General features: G+C 42.8%; 2 protein-coding genes across 2 annotated transcripts in view; one reads left to right on the forward strand and one right to left on the reverse strand.

Annotated features, from left to right (window-relative positions):
- Window positions 1-11529, reverse strand: part of LOC125386614 — a 29806-nt gene extending 18277 nt beyond the window's left edge. The window contains exon 1 of the mRNA XM_048413591.1: window positions 10401-11529. Within this exon, the coding sequence (XP_048269548.1) occupies window positions 10401-10429 (29 nt within the window). The 5' untranslated portion in view covers window positions 10430-11529. The remainder of the gene's footprint in view (window positions 1-10400) is intronic.
- The window catches only part of LOC125386613 (dynein beta chain, ciliary-like), a 133631-nt gene that overhangs the window by 74149 nt on the left and 38126 nt on the right, over window positions 1-21356 (forward strand). The gene's annotated exons all lie outside the window — the stretch shown is intronic.

A 21356-nucleotide genomic window follows, 5' to 3' on the forward strand; every position in this document is an offset into this window, starting at 1 on the left:
TTTCTTTTTTTGTTGCAAGTTGCCACCTTCCAGCTTTCGTCCTGATGAGTTAGTTCATTGTTGGCTTTATTCTCATAATTGTTTTGTATTGATTCCATATCTATTTCATTTATAATTGAATACTCCTGTTCTTCATTTAGCGATTGTCTTGGGTTTGTTATGCTTGTAGCTCTATTCGTAGAATATGTTTCGCCTTTGCTTGTAATTTTTATTGTTGGTATTTGCATTTTCCACCATTTGGCGATGGGCGTTGACGTTACTATTTTTTTCCCCCACTTTTTTTTTGCGTGGGGAGGAGAAAATGCTATTACGCATGCCCAGTGACCCGCATCACTGGGTTATGTGGGAGTCGGTCGGATGTCGTTGCCATACCCACTAAAAACCCCTCCTCCTACTTCCTCCGCTTAGAGGGCAGACAACCCCGGTAAAACCTGTCGGCAGTCATCAGAGTTGTCCTTTCGTGCCCCGTTGCATCTACTTCTTCGGGCAGTTACTGCTCATGTCGTCCTCTCAGCCAGTTCAGAATACTGGGCTGGTCTCCTTCTGCGGTTTTTCGTTGTTCCAAGTTCTTGCCCTCATTGCTCCGCGTAGTTGTTGTTACGCTCGTTCTCCTCCTTGCCTCTTCCCAGGCCCTCGCTGTCACCCTCCTGTGACACATGACGGTCTTGCAGAATTGCCTGAATTTATTCCAGCTCTCGTCCTTGGCGGTCACCGTGGCGATCAGATTGCCCACGTCTATCTTCCCTCCCAGAGCGTTCTCCAGCTCGATCCTTCTGTCCATCCACTTCGGGCACGCGAAGAGGGCGTGCTCTGCATCGTCGTTCGGGTCTCCACAGTCGAGACAGTTGCTGTCGCTGTCCCTGCCAATCCTTTTCCTATAGACCCCGAAGCTCCCATGCCCGATTAGCAGCTGCATGGTGTGGTGATCGATGTCCATCTTCTTTTTGGTAAATAGCAGCGCACTCGGTATTAGCTTCTTTGTGATATTTTCTTTTTTGTAGTTGTTCCACTCCTTCTGCCAGTCCTCTTGGGCCTTCTTGCGAATCGCCTCCAGTTCCTCCTTCAGCTTGGAGCCGTCATCCGTGCCAATCCTGGACCCATGGATCTTGTTCCTCTCGTAGGTCTCTCCGAGCATCTTTATCTTTATGTAAATCGGGAGATTCCCGGTCAACACGCAAAGTGCCGCGTGGGAGACGGTACGGTATGCCGTCGTTGTTATGCACAGGGCCGTTCGTTGTGCTCGTTTCAGCTTTTTCCTGTTCTTATCGGTATTCGCTGCTCTAGCCCACACCGGTGCTCCGTAAGTTACGATGGACTCCCACACATTGTAGTAGAGCCTACGAGCCAAGCTGGGCGGCCCGTTGATGTTGGGTAGAATTCCCCTAAGGGCTCCTATTAACTTGTCGGCTCTGTTACACACCATCTCGATATGCGCACCGAACCTCCGACTGGAGTCGATGACAACTCCGAGATACCTGATGCGATCGACCGTTTCGATGTCCGAGGAGCCCAACCTGAGTTTCACCACTCTCGGCACTCGCAAGCTTGTGATGAGCATGACCTCCGTCTTTTCCCTCGCCAGGGTGAGCCCGACACTCGTGCACCAATCGTTGGCGATCCTTAGCATCGTGTTGACCTTGACGGAGGCATCTTCGTTCCTCCCGACGGAACATGTGATGGCCAGATCATCCGCGAAGGCGGTTGCTCTGACCATTGGCATGTTGTCGAGTCTCTCGAGCAACCGGTCGTATACCAAGTTCCACAGGAATGGTCCGAGGATGGATCCCTGCGGAACTCCCGCCGCCACCTCGTGCTCCATCGTGCCGTGCTGGTTGCTCACGATGATCCTCCTTCCGGATAGGTAACTGCCGATTAGTCTTTTGACCTTCCATGGCAGCTTCCTCTTGTCAAATTCCTCGTATATGCTCTTCCAGCTGAGCGAATTGAAGGCATTGCTAATATCCAGGGTGATCATCACGCATATTACCTTCTTCTGTTTGCAGATGTTGGCAAACTTCATCACCTGCGTGATGGCATCTACCGTGCTCCTCTTCTTTCTGAAGCCATATTGCCTCCGATGGAACGGGTCCGTCCCGATGCATCTCTCGATGATCCTCTTAAAGCATTTTTCCCAGATCTTGCTCATGGTTGGGAGTATGCTTATCGGCCGGTACGCGTTGGGGAGACTGGGATCCTTTCCCGGTTTCCTTAGCAGTATTACTCTGGCCGTCTTCCAGCAGTCTGGGATCCTTCCTGATTCGGTGATGCCGTTGAACGCCCTTGTCACGAGCTCGCTCCTGCGACTCGCTACCAGCTTCGCGATCTCGCCCGGCACGCCATCGACTCCTGCAGCCTTCTTGGTGTTCATTCTTCCGGCGGCATCGACGACATCGCCTTCGCCGATGGCGACGCTGAGGCTAATATCTCCTTCTTCTTCGGTCTCTGCCTCTTCGCGGCCCTCATAATGGGGGGGTCCGTGTCCCAAGGTGAATAGCCTCTGTAGGACTGCCTTCACCATGTCGATCGGCATGTCGTTTGTTGGTCCCTTGCTTTTACATTTCTTCATGACCGTGCGATAGGGTTTGCCCCAAGGGTCGCTCTCCAGTATCTTGCAGTATTCTGCCCAAGCTGTTTTTTTGCTACAGGCGATCTCCTTTTTTAACTGCCTACGGATCTCCTTGTAGGCGTTGACGAGGGGCTCGGTGTTGCCGGCATTCTTCTTTCTTTCTCTCGTCACCTTCCTGAGCGCTTTTTGCGCCTGCGCTCTCAGTTCCGCGATCATCGGGTTCCACCAGTAGTTCGCGTACTTGCGGCTCGCCGCACCGTTCGACTTCCTTAGCATCCCTTCGCACGTACCTTCGATGCTCTTTTGCAAGGGCTCGGCCCCATCCTCTCCGATAGCCGCGTTGAGGTCCTCCTTCTTCAGTGTGTCGTCGAATCTGCTCAGGAACTCCTCCGGCGACATGTCCTTGGTCACGTACCTGTAGAACTTCGATACGGTTCGGGACTTCCTCGTCTTAAACCTGTGGAGCACGTATAGATGGTCCGAGGCCGAGTATTTGTGCAAGACCGCGCTTCCGGCGTGTATCTCGCTGACCTTGTTGGATACGCTTATTATGTCGGGGAAGCTCGTCTTCCCGTTCATGAAGAAGGTGTACTTTTCCTTGAGCCTCAATGGAAACACCCGGTGGCCGCTTAGTGCCTCCATTAAGACTCTCCCTCTCTTGTCTGTGGTCGATCCTCCCCAACAGGTTGACTTTGCGTTGAAGTCTCCGGCCACAACGACCTTGTCGTGTCTTCTAGCAACGCTCTTCGTCATAGCAGACAGCGTGTCTATGTATTTGCAGTATGCTCGCTTATTTATGTTGGGCGAACAGTATCCGCTGAAGCAGAAGACGTCGCCGACGCGGACGCCCACTATCCCGTCGCTCTTGACCTCCGTTGTTTCATCAGGCAGCTTGCCATTGAGGAGTGTGACCCATATCGACGCGCCTCCTTTGGTGTCATTAAACCAGTGCGGTAGCTGCCTGTTCGGCTCGGAAATTATTATTATACCCGGCCTAAGTTCGATCGCGCATTGGTGCATCATGTCCTGCGCCAGCTTGCATCTGTTGAGGTTTATCTGCAGTATCCTCATTTACTCGCTTTCAACCGCCTTCTACATTCTGGACAAGCCAGGGATCCGGTTACGTGGTCAAATTTCACTCCTTTCTCCTTGCTGCAGATGGAGCAGCAGGGTGCGTTGACGCAGGCAGCTATCGTGTGGTCTTTGGCTCCGCACTTCCTGCAAATCTCCTTTCCAGGGCTTATCGCCGTGCACTTGTTCGCGATATGCCCAAACATGTGACATCTGAAGCACTTTACCACATTGGGTAGTGCCTTTATCGAGGCTATCGTCAAGCTGGTTCTGATCTTCCGGCTCACCCCCTCTTTGGCCAGGTAGGCTTACGGTATCGTCACTATTGCCGATTGGGTGCCCCACGGCGCCATTTTTAGGGTCTTTACTTCGACCTCAGTGATGACGCTTACGCCCAGTTGCTCTACTATCTCCCTGGCTAGTTCTTCCTTGCCTACGAGCGGGTCTATATCCCTGATCTCTACGGAGGTCTTGTCGCGCATTGGTAGCGCTCTCACCTTGCCTCTTAGCGCCGTGTTCATATCCGCCGCGGTCTTTTTGGCGTTGCTACCTGCTTTCAGCTCGATAAGGATGTCACCTGTTCTGGTCCTCCTAATCCCACAGCTCTCTTTTAGGGTCTCCCTTTCCCCCATCACGTCTTTGTAGACCTGGATCCACTCCTTGTCCTGCCCTACTTTGACGAGGATGGCTTCGGGTCTGTTACGTATCCTCTTCGGTCCCTCCGGCCTCTTTGGCTTGTCCAATGCCACCCTTCCTGCGTTCGCCTTCCTGACCACCGTCGGCGTGTCTGTTCCTTTTCCTCTCCTTCCGCGGACAGGGATCCAGTCTTCCTTTACATCGCTGTCCGTGCATTCCGTAGTCGCTTTTGCCGAGCTGTTGCCGGCACAGGCTCCTGCGTATGAGGCCTCCACGGTCGTTGGTCTCTTTCTCTTGGTGTCGCCCTTCCCCTCGACGGCCGATATCTCCTTCCTTTTTCCTTCCTTCTCCTCACTCCTCCCCGGAGGGGTGGTCATCCTGGTGGCCGCGACTGTCCTCGCGTTCCTCTTGAGCCTCATCTCGTCCAACATCGAGTGGAGCTTGATCGCTTTTTTACTGATGGCGTCCCTCCTTTTCTTGATGTCGGTATCCTTTTTGCTCATGAGGTAGAGTCTGCTACCTATGTATTGGATTTCGCGGAAGACTTCTGTGATGATTTCCGTCATCGCCTTCCATTCGCTCATCTTAATGACGATACTGTCCTCGTCGTTGCCTTCGGTCTCGGCCGTTGCTCTGTTCGCCATGGCCTTCCTCCTGAGACATTCCCTTGGTGCCGCCGCTTCGCTGCCGCTGTCCGACATTTCCGCCGGTGTGTCTAGCTCCGAGGTGCTGGCCGCTTCGTCCCTCGTTGCCCTCGGCTGGCTCCTGGCCAGGCTTCTCGTTTTCTTGCACTCGCTCCCCTCCACTGGGGACTTTCTCATATATCTGGTGATCTTGTCACCTTTGAAGATTTTTTCCTTGGCGATTCGGGTCGCCTTTTCGGTGGGTGGTGTCTTATCCTTGAGTGCCTGCATTGGCATCTCGACATCCTCGATGATTCCCGCGATGTCTTCATCAAATTCGAGGTATCTTCTAGTGCTTTTCGTGCACGTCTTTTCCTCTGTGACAACTGCGGATGTTTCTTGGTCCCCGGTCGTGTTTACCGAACGAGGGGAGGCCCTGGGATCGACCTTCCCCTCGCCGTTCGTCCAGTCGTTGGGTGACCGTCGGGTCGAGCCTGGGACGCTATTCGAATCCCCGACGGGGAAGCTCCGAAACCCCCTGAGCCGTAAGTTTACTCGACTTACAGTACTTGTCCATTATTGTGTTTGTGTCTTAATATACATATATATATATATGTATGTTTGAGATGGATGTCCTTCGACTTAGCCGGTCGTCGTATAATCCCACTGTATACTTCCGCGTGAATGCGATTCGTGTCTGTTCGACGCGGGGAGTTTCGACTGGCCCTCCACGGTGGCGCTCTCCACCACTCCTTGGTTACCCAGGTAGCCCGCACGGTGGCGCTTCGGTCGCGCGACCCAAGATGGCCCCCGCTCTGCCCCTAACCTCACTTTTCACACACAGCACTTTCAATCGTTTCTCTCGCTTTTATACCAGCGAGCTCACCTATTTCTTGTGTTCCCACTCATTCCGGAGCACTAGAAACTTCACTTTCGTGCACTTTCCGCCCGAATTCTTTAATATACCCAGATATTTCGGTTATGCCTACGGAGCGACGTGCACGTGTCCGTTCTGCTTGCCGCCATCCCCAAAGTGTGTTTCTTTTCCCACTTGCCGCACTTTCACTGAAGCACTGTTTCGCATGTCCGTTTATCTCGGCTGCTTGGGCAGGACTGTTGACCGAGTAAACTTGTCTCAAAACTTTAAACGCGTTTTTCGCAAAATTACTTTTTTCAAGTTGACGTGCACGATATCTCAAGTTCCAATAAATCGATTTATTTGAGATTTGGTGCGAATATTCTTTATATATTTTTCTATCGCCTCAACCATGGTCGGATTAAAATTTTTAATTTTACTATTTTAAAAAAATTCGGAATTGCCAAAAAACATGCCAAAAAGGAAAATTATTTTCAAACGGCCGCCATTTTGTGAAAAAATAATTTGTTGACTCTTCCAAGGTTCATACTATAGTCGAATCTATTCTAATTAAGAATCCGTTCAGCTTTTTTGTTTCAGACGACCAGAAGGGTCGATATCATGCACGCCAGGACACCCTTTCTTTGGACCTCCACTTTGCCAGCTCATAACTTTGTGAATTTTTAGTCTTTTTCGGTTAATTTTTTATGTAATCTTAAAATATCAAGATACAAATCATAAAAAAATGGATAGTAAAAATATTTTTTGTTTCGTTTATACAGAGCTTCAAAAATCGCTCGAAATTCATACCTCTAGACTAAAATACCCCCTTAAAAGGAAAACAATGATCTGACCCGAATCTCTAATCTTCGCATTCTCTTAACTCGTATGTTACATTTTGATCAGTTATATCAAAGCGATCTTCCTCGTTTGTTAGTAATATTTGTTTTGTTGGCAGATAGAAGAAGATATCATAGTAATAAAAAATATTAACTGGGATATAACAAATTGAAATAGCGAAACACAGACGTCGGTCAAGAAGTGTGTGATGTGAAATATTTTCCGGATATATCTGTGGCATACTTCGGATACATTTTACAAATACAAACATTTGTTCTTACATCAAATAAGGATAAAGTATTGATATATGCATCACAAGTTAAACTTTGAGATAAATAATTTTGTAAACATTTCCCGTAACCATGAAATTGTATGATACAAGCTTTTTAACACTTAGGCAACCGAATAGGGAGACCTCCCTTTTTGGCTTTAGCAACGTGTTTTATTTTTTCGCTGTTATTATCAGTTATTGTTTACCTGGAATTGTTCCCAATTAATTGCGCCACTTTTTCTGCTTTTATAATGTACAGTATATAACAAAATACGCCAATTTAGTGGTGTTAAAATTAATTAAAAAGTTACACTATCCGTTATGACTAAATAGAGTTATGACCGAACGATACTACATTGTAGAAAAATATTAAAATGCATTATGAATTTTTAATTTCACGTTCAAGCTGTGTTATTTATCTTTAATCGTCTTGAACGTTTTTAATATTACCTATATTTTTTTATACTTTTAAACACGATGTGTTGCATAAACAATATGTGAAATCGTTAAATAAAATCATTACCACAAAATATAATTAATTACTTAAATAATTTTTAGACCTTTTTGTTACTTATGTACTGAATATTGGTCCTCGATACTTGGAAAAATGCGCGGTGGAAACGTATAATTCATTGTGACGCGCGCCGGTTGGCTAAGTGTTAAAAGATTTATATTCGAAATATAATGTAATAGTTTGAAACATCCTCTATATCTCCGCGAATATAGAAACAATTACGAAATTGTGCTTCCTTTTCTAAATTCTATTACAGTAGAGCCTTCTTTATCTGAACATCCGTTATCCAAATACAGTACTATTCGAACGTTCTGCTATTCCAACATGATACTTCTCAGTAATAGGTGCCCTTTTCTGTTTCAGGCATGTACATATTGTATTGGTGTTCGTATACAATGTATTCTTTCCTTAATTCAATTTAGTGACTGCTAATTGTAAGAATTTGATACAGAACTTGTTGCGACCTATCAATTAGACGGCGATGAGTCAGGCGCAACTGTTATCTTGAGGTTGCGCCCCTTGAACAATATTACCGCTCAAGGTGGATGTAGACTAATGATGCAAAGTAGTTGGTTTATTTGCACTGTTTGGTATACGTTGCAATAGTCGGAATTCGCGTCAGATCTCTACTGTTTGAGAAAAATCGAAAAGAGTACTCCAAAATTAGGGTCAAAGTTGGTCCCATCAGCTTTACTTAATATTTATAGATATCTGCAAATTGATATTGCCAAACTATTCTATATCAATGTATTAGTTGAAGTCCACGGAATTCATTGAACCCAACAGGAATCGTATAGCTTTTGTAATTTTGCTATAAATTAACAGTGCTGAACAGTCTAATCTGGCGCTGCGCAGCCGTACGAAGCAGACCGTGCAGTCGGGCGCCACATCATAGAGAAAACCCTGAATATCGGCGCCGGCGTCAACGTGTTAACTTGCCTTGTTTGTGTTATGTGCGTGCCAGTCAATTGGATATTTGGTGGTTTCTGTTTTCTTAGTGTAAATGTAATATGGTGGCATTTATTGAGGTTTGCTTTTATTTGTTTATCTTGTAGCCACTTTTCTATTTTTGTGATGTGCTCTTGTAGTAATGTAGCTACTGTTGCTGGATTAGTATGCCTGACTAGCACAGCCGTGTTGTCCGCGAATGTCAGTATTTTGCTGTTGGTAGTTGTTGGTATGCCGGCCGTGTATAGTGTGTATAATATTGGGCTTAAGACGCTTCCTTGCGGTACCCCTGCCTTCAGGCAGCGTCTTTTACTTCAGAATATACATCCTTTATTTTTACTATAAAGGTTCTGTTGCTTGGGTATGATTTGAGTAAGTGGTGGATTTATTCCGGGAAGTGTTTTTTGATTGTTTGTAAGAGGCTTTCATGGTTCACTTTGTCAAATGCTTTCGCAATGCCCATGAAGGGGCCTGTACAGTATTGTTTCCTTTCTATTGCTGGTAAAATTTCGTTGACGAGCCTGTGCCTTTTGCTCTATCGTGGAGTGTTCTTTTCTGAATCCAAATTGGTAATCTGGTATAAATTTTTCTTGTTCTATTGTTGGTTATATTATTTTCTCTACTATTTTGGAAAACACTGGAAGTAGTGATATTGCTCTGTAAGATACAGTTTGCTGTGGGTCTTTGCCTGGTTTAGCTAACATTATGATCTGTGCTAACTTCCATAGATTAGGAAAGTATTGAATTCTTAAAATTGCATTGAATATTATTATGATTAAACGTATTGCTTTTGGGGGAAGGTTTTTCAAGATTTTACCATAGATTGGGTCGATTCCTGGTGCTTTATTGTTTTTTGTTTTCTTCATTATGATTCTCATTTCTTGAACTGTTGTATTAGGTATGGTACGGTGCTTGTCAGTTGAGCTACTAGTATTTTGCGCATCTTCGTCTCAATGATATTTGGTTTTACTGTTGTTAATATTATATAGAGTAAATGTGTTACAAAGGTGGTTGAACAATCCTGTAGCTTGCTCTTCGTTGCTTCAGGCCCATATGTTATCTGCTTTTCTAATTGCTGGGATTATTTTTATTGGCTTCTTTATTTTGTTCGTGGCTTTCCACAGAGAGTGTTTCTATGAATTTTGAGAATTCGTTACTATTATGATCTTTTATTTTACTTTTTATTTCCTTTGCAAGTTTGTATAGATGTTTTTTGTTTTCATATGTTGTATGTTTTTGCCATTTTACTTTTGCTTTCCTTTTTTCTCTGATTTTGTCAAGGATGTTTGGTTTTTTTTGGTTTATAAGTAATAGTTGCCCCTGTTGCTTCTTGCATAATTTCTGTCAATGTTGTTACTGCCTGTTCGATGCGTTCAGGTGTTTTCAATGGAATATTGCAGTTGATTTCGCTCTTGATTAGTTCTTTATGTTTGCCATTTGGTGCTTCTATTGCAAAGCGACTCTGATTTGTTATAAAGTATTAGTTTGCTTGCGTATTGTATTATTAACGGTGTATGATGGGAGCCAAGCTCCCATCTTACTTTTAATTTGTTTGCGTTTACTCCTTTTATACCTGCAAAATTAAGCAAGTCAGGAATTTTGTTTAGATCCGTCTGCCAGTGTGTTGGTCTTCCTGTGAATAATATGTTGAGATCACTAGTTCTAGTAGATGTTTCTAGTGTTCTACTTCGAGGTGTGTTAATTCTTGAATCCTATAGCGTGTGCTTTGTATGTGTGTGAAGTCTTCCGCTGCGATGTAATTACTTATGTTGAAAGAATTACGTGACTTAGCAGTCAAAAAGATATTGATATACAATATTTAGAGAAACTATCGATTAATCTTAATTTGTATTTGAAATAAATGAAATTTCACACGAGAATAATGATTGTTGTAGTATCAGAAAATTCCATTATCCGAAGAGTATGTCTGCTTATAAATTCGCATAAAGAAGACTCTACTGTACTTGCATCAGTTCTGTACAATATTGTAAAGTGGGAAAATATTTTTATTTATAGTAATCCATTCTTCGTTTTCATAATAATTTCTATAAGACTTAATTTTTAACTTAACTTACATTCGATTGCACTTTAAAGCATTAAACATTGTTCCAAATTCTGTGGGATCCTTGCATCGATCACAAGTACATTCAAAAAATTTTGTTTTAAGAAGATGGTGTCTTCTGTTTGCAGTACCCCACAATGGATCCGTATAACATATAGAAATGTGGTCTCCTAAAATATTTCATACAAATTCATACAGTTGCATTTATCTAGAAGATTTAGGCTAAGAACAGACAATTTATTCGACACGATTTTTGACGAATTGGTCACATCGCCTTATACTCGATAGCTGAATTGCTTACAGAAACAGGCACATAATTTCTTAATCTCGCGCGAAAATTTTTAATTCTACCATCGTAAGTGATCCTTTACACCGTTGATTTATTTTCACCTATGAGAGGTACAAGTACACACAAGAAACAGTCCCTTAGCATAAATGTATGTATATACATACACGAACAGGTCATACAGCTGGAACCACTTCGATCACTACATCTTCACTATTTTAGTGAAAAGTATTTCAGATAAAAGTTGAATGGTTGCAAAGAGGACAGAATTTGACGCGATTAGTGTCTTTGTAGGAGAATGCGAAAATACATATGAAGGTCAGATCTATCTTTTTAAATAAAATCATATACTTTTTATTATGTTAGTCGATCCAACTCATAATCCTATATAGAAAAGAATTAACCTATTCATATAAAAATACATTAGTTTATAAGTGGCATAACTGTAGCCACTGCGATACCTCTAAAAATAGTAACTTGAATTCGAGCAGTTCACAAAAAACAAAACTTGACCTTCTGTGCATCTTTGAAACCAACTTATATCTGAAAAATTTGTCACTAAAATCATGACATGCACAGTGATCGAAGTGGTTCCGGTTACCTTCATCCCGTATATTGAATATTCTCAGTAGATGACCATATTAGGTATTCATAGGAAATTTTAAAGTGTAAAATTACATAAAGTGCGTATAATGTGATAAAAGAATTTTCCTCCCTATCTATATTCTCAAAAAGATGAATTTGCATAAAAATACTCAATCCAATTATTAGCAAATTTCTATTGTAATGGCTGTAACAAAAGCTAATATTTTAAATTACTTGTTGTCTTACTTAGAAAGAGGGGAAGAGAGAAGCATGGATATTTACATAAATATTGGAAAATTATTTTGTTGTAATTTTTTTCAATCGACATTGTAATATTTTCAATCAACATGAACTTGGCTATTTGTATATGTAATCAACAGTTTGCAATTGAAATCTATTTTGTAATAGTACTGTGACTAATTTCTATAAAATTGATTTGGTATTCTCAACGTCTTTTTGTCGACTTTCGTCGACTACCCTGTGTGTACAGTTAAGAAACAGTTAAAAGAGCCTATTACTTCTTTAAAAATTGCTTCGCGTGTTCTTAGTCATAATAATGCTTCTATATGTATATATACAGATCATTTATGTGATATCAAATTATTTGTAAATATGAAAACGGCAAAAAAGGTTAATATATAGAAATACTAGATAAATGATAAACAATTTAACTTTACACTACAAAATGTTTATGTAGACGTCAGTCGTTTTGCCTTAGCATTCACATTTGTCCGAATGACAGACAAAACGTTCAATATCACATTACTTGTTAAGTAGAGCCAAAATGTTCAACACACATATGTACACATGTAATATAGAGTATTCTATTCACTCATCGTAAAACATTGCCAGCATCTTCCATAATTAAGAATAAAAGAATCATATAAACATAGGCTTATAAACTTTTTATCAAAAAGTTGTAATGATGATGCGAAATTAGCGAAATTTTCGTTTAAATATAACAGGCAACGAGTACCAACAATGTCGCACCTCAACAACGTCGAGTAATTCTTTGGTTCAACCAGATTTTTAATTGTGATTTTTAATTGTAAACGAAGAAATTTATGTAACATGATTTAATGTACGTCAGGAATCAATATAAAGAAATCAATGAGAAGTTTGTAATATAACGAGGATACTATATCTTTTATCGAACGAAAAATTAATCGGTTGTTTCGCGTTTGTGTTCTAACTTTTTAGAAATGGATTAACACAACATTTTTTCCCTCATATTTAGTCATAGGATATGCCAACACCGTTTTGCACAAAAGAATATGGAATATGCTGTACTATTTGTTGCTCAGAAAATTATATTTGAGACTGCAGAGCAGCAAGAGCATTATTCCGCTAACTCGCTCACCATCACACGATGCCTCATGGTCTTATTTGTAGATACAAAGTTTTTAGCTGACACGCATATCTATTTTTATGATTGAGGCTATCCAAACCAACAAAAATGAAAGCTACATTCGTTCCAAGCGCCTTATTCTGAACGAGTTATATACAGGATGTTCGACTACAGATGTAAAAAAATTTAAGGGATGATTATTAAAGCTAAAATATGATAAAAATCAAGAATAAAAAAGTCATTTTATGGAGTAATGTGTAATAATACAAATTGTTGCAGTGAGTCTCATTGCTAGAAAAACTCTACATCTTCTCTAGTCAGTTCGCTGTTGAGTGCCGAAGCGTGCAGACGTGTCTCTAGTGCCCAGTGAAGTTCGAAAGCAACACGTGTCACCCAACCGTCGAAAGTGAACACAACGTGCTCCAATCCTCCCAAGTGTCTCCTATCCGCCAGAGAGAAGAAAAGCCTACGCATCTAACCCCTACCCGAACCTTGCCTCATAGCCACACGACTAGTTATTTATATTGAAATAGCTAGCTCGATGATGGCCCAGCAATCACCACCAGGCTCGCCCACGCAAACTTACAACTACCCCGCACTACTCCCCCCGTGGCAGAAGTGCAGCAGATCCCCATGCGCCAACGACGCCAATAAGGCGAAAAAACGCAAAATTGAATCACCAAACATAAACTCAAACCAACAGCAAACAACACAAATCAACACCCACAATAGGTTCGCAATACTAGAATCCTCAAACGACGCCATGGAAATCGCAGGCCCGCCACCAAACCAACAAGCACAGAGAAGCCCCCCTCCCCCACCAATATTTGTTAATGATGTCATCGACATCCAGACAATGATCAAGTCCTTAGAGAGAGATATCTCCAAGGAGGACTACAACCTGAAGATAACCAACAACCAAGTAAAAATCCTGCCGACGAATCCAGAAGCCTACAGGAAGCTCACCAAGACACTTAAGACCCTGAACGCCAATTTCCACACCTACCAACTCAAAGAAGAAAGACCTTTTCGGGTGGTGCTACGAAACATCCACCACTCCGCAGACATCGACGAACTAAAAATAGAACTATCGAAACTCGGCCACGAAGTCACCAATGTCAGCAACATAAGGCATAGAGTCACAAAAGACCCGCTATCTCTATCTTTCATGGATTTAAAACAGAAACCCAACAACAAGGAAATCTACAACATCAGCCGCCTAATGAACGCCATCGTAAAACTCGAACCACCGCAAACCAAAAAGGAGATAGTGCAATGCAAAAGGTGCCAAAGATACGGGCACACGCAGAAATACTGCAACCATACCTTCCGCTGCGTCAAATGTGCAGGAACACACCCCACCGACCAATGCAGGAAATCACCGGAAACCCCAGCGAAGTGCATCCACTGTCAAGGTGATCATCCTGCCAACTACAAAGGCTGCTCAGCCTACAAAACTCTGTACTCAAACAAGTACCCCAAACTTAGAACAAAAGAGGTAAATTACCAAACACCCAGCTCGCCGAAATTCACCTTTACCCCAATCCCCCCAACCAATCAAACACCCAGCCCTATCAAACTCACCACTCCCTCAAACTCCTATGCCCAAGCGGTACAAGGCACTCGAAATACACCAAATAGCCACAGGGATACTCCCCAAAATAGTGCCCCCATCTCACCTAATACAGACAACGTCTCTAGACTTGAAAAGCTAATAGAGAAACAATCAGAGCAAATAAACAATTTGCTATCGCTATTAACACTCATCATGGATAAATTAATACGCCCCGACACAAAATAAAACCAAGACGCATGGCTCTGTGGAATGCCAACGGTCTAGCGCAACGCAAACTTGAGCTAGAACTCTTCCTAAAACACCAGCTAATCGACATAATGCTCATATCTGAAACCCACTTCACCGACAAAAACTACCTGAACATAAACGGATACAAGTTCTACCATACCCAACACCCCAGCGGAAAGGCCCACGGCGGCACCGGAATCATAATCAAATCAAACATTAAGCACTACGAACTTCCACCATTCCAGAAAGACTACCTCCAAGCAACAAACGTAGCAATAGAAGACTGTCATGGTACAATCACCACTTCAGCTGTATACTGCCCTCCCAGACACTCCATCGCCAAAGAAGACTTCGACAACTTCCTGGACACCCTGGGCAATACATTCATAGCCGGAGGAGACTACAATGCTAAACACACCCAATGGGGCAGCAGGCTGGTTACAGTAAGAGGCAAAAACCTCCTCAACAGCATAATAACCAACAACCTCAACTACCTTACCACATACGAACTCACACACTGGCCCACCGACACAAACAAAATACCCGATCTCCTTGATTTCCTCATAACTAAAAATATCTCGTCAAGACACGTCCAAATCAATTCCTCGGCTGATCTCTCCTCTGATCATTCCCCCGTGATAGTAACAGTCAGTTCAACTATCATCGAGAATACACCTAATGGCTCCATTCATAACCAACACACCAACTGGCAGCTCTTTAGAGAAGTCTTTACCCACACAACTTCAGCCTCAACCTCACTAAAAACCAATGAAGAAATCGAAGCAGCCACGGAATACCTAAACGCGAGCATAATAAACGCTATCCGCTTCTCCACACCGGCAAAAACATCCATCAGCAATCACGAATAATCCCAGTACATATTAAAAAAAATAGCAGAAAAACGTAGACTAAGAAGGATATGGCAGACACATAGAACACCGGAGGACAAACGCAAACTAAACAACGCAACTAGAAAACTATCCAAAACCATAAAAAACTACAATAATGACCGTTTTCACAAATATCTCTCCAGCTTGTCCCCCACAGCCGACTCCAACTACTCACTATGGAAAGCCACCAGGAAACTCACGCGCCCCCCACAAATAATACCTCCAATCCGCCGCCCACAGTGTGGATGGGCGCGTAGCCCTATAGAAAAAGCTAACCTATTTGCCAAACACTTGACTGAAGTATTCTAACCGCATTCCTCCATAGCTGCAGCGGACGTCACCGAATACCAGCACACCCCCTTCCAAATGTCCCCTCCTATTGAACCCTTCACTTCTGCAGAGATCATAGAAGCAATCAGTCGCCTAAACCCCAAGAAAGCAGCAGGCCACGACCTAATAGGAAATAAAGCAATCAAGGAACTTCCCATAAAAGGGATTGCACTCATCGCATCAATCTTTAACGCCATCCTCCGCCTTGAACACTTTCCTAAGGCGTGGAAAATCTCACTAATCACTCTCATCCCCAAACCCGGTAAACCAATATATGAAACCAGCTCCTATCGCCCAATCAGTCTTTTACCTACCCTGTCTAAACTATTCGAGAGGATGCTCACGAATCGTCTCCTTCCACTCCTAGAAGAATTGAAAACACTCCCAGATCACCAATTCGGCTTCCGAAAACAACACTCAGCAGTAGAGCAAATCCACCGCATAACCCACATGATCAGCCAAACCCTTGAAAAGAAAAAATACTGCTCAGCGGTATTCCTAGACATCCAACAGGCATTCGATAAAGTATGGCATGAAGGGCTACTCTACAAGCTTAAAAAAATCCTACCCCACCCATACTACTCCATCTTAAAATCCTACCTAACCAACGGACAATTCATAGTTAAATGTCTAGACGCCACTTCCGCAACATTCCCAATAGAATCCGGCATACCACAAGGTAGTGTCCTCGGACCCCTACTATTCTCCATCTACACTGCCGACTTACCCATATCTAACGAGGTAACAATAGCAACATTTGCCGACGACACAGCACTATTAACTACCCACGCAGACCCGGCAATTGCCTCATCTACTCTCTAGCGAGGTCTCGACTCCATGGAAAAGTGGTTCCAAAAATGGGGTTTTAAAATAAACGAAAAAAATCCTCCCATGTAACCTTCACACTCCGAAAACAAACCTGCCCCCAGGTCACCATTAACAACACAATAATCCCAAGCAAGGACTCCGTAAGATACCTCGGCATGACCCTGGACAGGAGGCTAACTTGGAAAAAACATATCTCGGAAAAAACAAAGCAACTAAAGGAAAAACTAAGAAAATTCTATTGGCTCACAGGCCGACGCTCCAAACTAAACATACAGAACAAAATAACCCTCCACAAGGCCGTAATAAAACCTGTCTGGACCTACGGAATCCAACTATGGGGAACAGCAAGTAACTCCAACGTTGAAATACTCCAACGCTTCCAATCGAAAACGCTAAGATCCCTATTAAATGCACCCTGGTATGTTACCAACGAAATAATCCACCGTGACCTCAAGATACCTACAGTCAAAGATGAAATACACAAGTCCAGAAGCAGATATAACACAAGAGTCAACAACCACCATAACCCACTAGTCACCCAACTACTGGACACGACGGACCAGATCCGCAGACTAAAAAGAAAATACCCACTAGATTAAATCCTTAGTTCTACTAGAATCAACAATATAAAGCTATTATAATCCATGTCATTGTATCACGCCAAATTAAGTTACTGAAAATTCTCAACGAGAATTGATTGTAAATATTCTAATAAATAAAAAAAAAAATCTTCTCTAGTGTTTAGTCTTTGGCACAACGATCCTCTTTACAGCGGCTTCTTTGGTCTCTATTATAGTACCGCGGAAAGATCACCGACAATACAGACAATGTCGATGATAAAGCGCAAATGCCGATAAACCGAAAGGGTCGGGAAACTTCAATAGGTCTAACGACCATCAATATATTTCAGCACCGCAGTCATTGATGTTCAGTTGGCCACCTGAAAGTCTAGAGTCAAGAGTCGTTAATCGAGAGTTGTCATATCATACTACTGCATTAAGTTCACGTTAAATAATCATCGTTTTCCGTTTAATCCACTGTAGTAAATCCATCTATCAATACATTATTCTATCGAATAAAAACCATTGGAAATTCGAATTTCTAACATTTCTGAATAAAGCATTTCTATAATACGTTCACCCATGCGTTTTTTCTCTCTATTCCGATATATATACGTCGGAGATGAAAAGACACCGGGGCCTCCCCTTTGGAATTCTTCGGAAAACCCCCAACATTTTAGTCTCTATAATTTAACTCAATTACAATTGTCCGACATTTGGGATAGCGAGCTTGGGCTCGAGGCGACAACAAGTCGCTGAACGTGGCCGCGGCCACGGAATGAACGCTTTTACTTAACATAGGGGTGGAGTAATTCTATAGCTCTCCTTAAAAGAAATTATTGTAGCGGCACGCGACAGTAAACATTCCAACGGTTTCTGTCGCGTGGCTCGCCACACACAGACCCTATTCTTTGAGTAAGATGATTACCAGATGTCGACGCGTCTCCACAGTACATGTTCAGCTAGCCCGAGGACCTGCTATAAATCTTAAGATCTGTTTAACTAAAGTCCTTCAAACCGACAAACAGTCCTCGTCCCAACTACGAGAAAATAGGAGAAATCTATTTTCTCACGAACGACGCTTCCTCTTCTCGAACTTTCTCTTAAGGGCGACTAGCACCCTTCCCTAACCACCAACATGGAAATTGACCAATTAACAGTAACGCCGATTTCCCTCACTTTCCGAATGAAGGCTTTTCTCCACGAATCCGATGATTTCGTGCCCTTAGGCACACCCGTCATAATTTTCCTCGACAGCGTTACCGTGATGGAGAACCACTCTCCGGTACGATCGCAAAGACGATTCAAGTAACTCTCAGATACGTAGTGATTGCCTCGTGCATTAACATTGAGTACAACTTAGACGCTGAAGAAAAGTAGAGTTCGTCATCCCCTTGACCGCGGATTCGTTAGTGAGCCTAGGATCATTGTCATTAGCTTCTCGAGTACCTAATTATCGCGATTACTTGTCCAATTCCATCATAGTCATATTTGCACTAGTAAATATCTCCTCTATTGCATGATGATCACGTCTAGCGCCAATAGGGATTCGTTTACGCCCTTAACCCTAACTCAAATCTTAACGCTAACCCGACATATATATATACATACGTACCAAAGAATGCCTCTCCGTCTCGACGATGTCGTCGAGGAAAACTATATTGGGTGGGTCTAAGGATATGAGATCCTCGGATTCGTCAAAGAAAGCTTTCGTTCCGAAGGAGAAGGAAATTAGCGCTATTGCTAATTGGTCGATCTCCATATCGGCGTTTTGAAAGAGATGCTGGCCGCCCTTGAGGGGAGGTTGTTGACGGGGGGCAACGCTCGTGGAGGATAGGTTTCTCCTATCTTCCCGTAGTTGCAACAAAGTCTATTTGACGGACTTCGCTTGACTAAATCTTAAGATCTATAGCGGGTCCTCACGTTAGCTAAACATACGCCGCAAAGGCATGCCGACACCCGGCGATCATCTTACCCGGAGGACAAAATCTGCGTGTGGCGGGCCGCGGGATAGAAACTATTGAAGTATTTACTGCCACGTGTCGCTACGACTATTTCTTTTAAGGAGAGGTATAGAGTTACTCTGTGCCTTTGTTAGATAAAACGTTCATCCCTTTGACCGCGGCTACGTTCGGCGACTGATTGTCGCCTCGAGCCCAAGCTCATGATCATAAATCTCGAACAATCGGAGTGGCATTTGTTTAATCTAAGTTACAGAGTTGCGGTATTCCCGCGAATCCAAGGAGGAGCTCCGGCGTTCTTTCATCTCCGACATATATATATATACATGTGTATTGTAGTATCGTGAGGAAAAAACCTGGTTAGAAACAAACCAAAACATTGTCGTCTGACCTTCGGCTGTTGGTTTACATAAGAGAAAAACCTATTGACTAAAGTCATCTAGTCCTTGCGGCACGAAAACAGGACCGGATTAGGAAAAGGACAAAATAACGTTGATCGAGAAGTGAGAACGTTTTATCGAGAGGTCAGAGTTAGTCGAGAAGCGGAGGAGTAGAGTTGTAGAGTTGAAAGAGTCAGCGGAGTTGCCAGAGTTGCTAGCGTTCTTGAGAGATTGAGTTGTTAGAGTTATAGAGTTGCGAGAGTGATTTGAGTAGAATAAGATTTTTGCGTTTAGTTCAAGTTGAACATTTATCGTTCTCTGTCCAATAAATCTCTGTTATTTTTATTTATCTTAAATAAATAGCATTAGGAGAATTTTACAAATCTAAATTATCCTAATCCTATCCTTTCCGATACTACATTTTGGGGGCTCATCCGGGATTGAAACCAGACAGAGAACGACACGTTTTACGGAACTACTCGTGCTGAAAAGAAAAGAGTTGAAAATGGCAAATTGTGAAAAAGAACAGTTTTCAAGTGAGGAAAATCTAACGCTGGAAGAATTAAGAAACAAGCTTGCACAGTTAAATCTACCAATATCTGGTGCAAGGTCAGTGTTGGTTGCCAGGCTAAGTCGAGCATATAGTACTGGACAACCAAGTCCTAAAGAGCCAGCAAACGGTAAAAAGACCACGGAGAAGCAAGGTTCAGGGGCAATACCAAAAACTAAGCGTGATCGAGATGAAGACGAAGATCTCGAGAAGCTTAGGACAAAAGAATTAAGAGAACGTCTTGCTAGTATGGGGCTAGAGACGAGAGGAAGAAAAGCTGAACTACGTGTGAGACTACAGGCGGCGATGGAAGAAGAGAATACGTCGTCGGAAGAAGAGAGCGACGACGAAAGCGAAACTGAAAACGACGAAGAAGACGAAAGAGAAAGCAAAAGGAACGTGCGAGGTGTATATCAAAAACCTGACAAATTCCGTAGGAAAGCACGTAGGTATACAACAGTAAGTTTTCAGGATGTCCAAGACGCCTTAGAAGTTTTTACAGGCGAAAACAACGAAAATATTAATCAATGGTTCGAGGCGTTCGAAGAAACTGCAAGCATATGTAGGTGGACAAAAGAATAAAAGGTAATTTATGCAAAAAAGTTGATGAACGGATCGGCAAAAATATTTGTGAATTATGAGTGCCATGCTAGAACTTGGCGCGAGTTAAAAGAAGGTCTGATAAGGGAGTTTTCGAAAAAATTTAACACTTGGCAAATACACCGGAAACTGCAGGAAACAAAAAAAAAAAAAAAAAAAAAAGACGACGAAGGATGTACAGCGTACATGTACCGAATGCTTGGTATAGCCAGTCAAATGAATATGGAAGAAGCAGCAAAGATAAGGTACATCATAGATGGAATAAGAGACAAAGAAGTCAATAAAACAATATTGTACGGGGCTAAATCAATAAAAGAGCTAAAAGAAAATCTTATCATCTATGAGGAACAAGAATCCCGTATAGCAGAGTCAACTATGAGACCGGTGAGAGCTAAGGACAATGGAAGATACAAGCAGTCGGAAGATGTAAGGAAGTATAAAAGGTGTTATAATTGCGGTGATGAAGAACACGTGTGTGCAGAGTGTCCGAACAAGTCGAGGGGACCTAAATGTTTCAAGTGTAGAGAATACGGATACATTGCATCGAGGTGCGACAATCTGAGCGAGTCCATTAAAGAGGTTGGTAGTGTGTTTCGATTGTTACCGACGAAGCGTGGTAAAGTCGTGAAGATCGGAAATTTCGAACTGAGCGCGCTGGTAGACACCGGTAGCGAGTTAACCTTGATGCGGTATAATCAGTATGTAAGAATCGGAGCGCCCAAATTAAGTCGAGACATTATTGAATTTCACAGTATCGGGTCTAAAAGAAATTTTACGCTCGGGAAATTTCCGACAGATATTATTATAGACGGTGAATTGTATCATATAACGATACACGTAGTTCCGA

Source organism: Bombus terrestris, chromosome 17, assembly GCF_910591885.1.
Source record: "Bombus terrestris chromosome 17, iyBomTerr1.2, whole genome shotgun sequence".
Classification (NCBI taxonomy): Eukaryota; Metazoa; Arthropoda; class Insecta; order Hymenoptera; family Apidae; genus Bombus; species Bombus terrestris.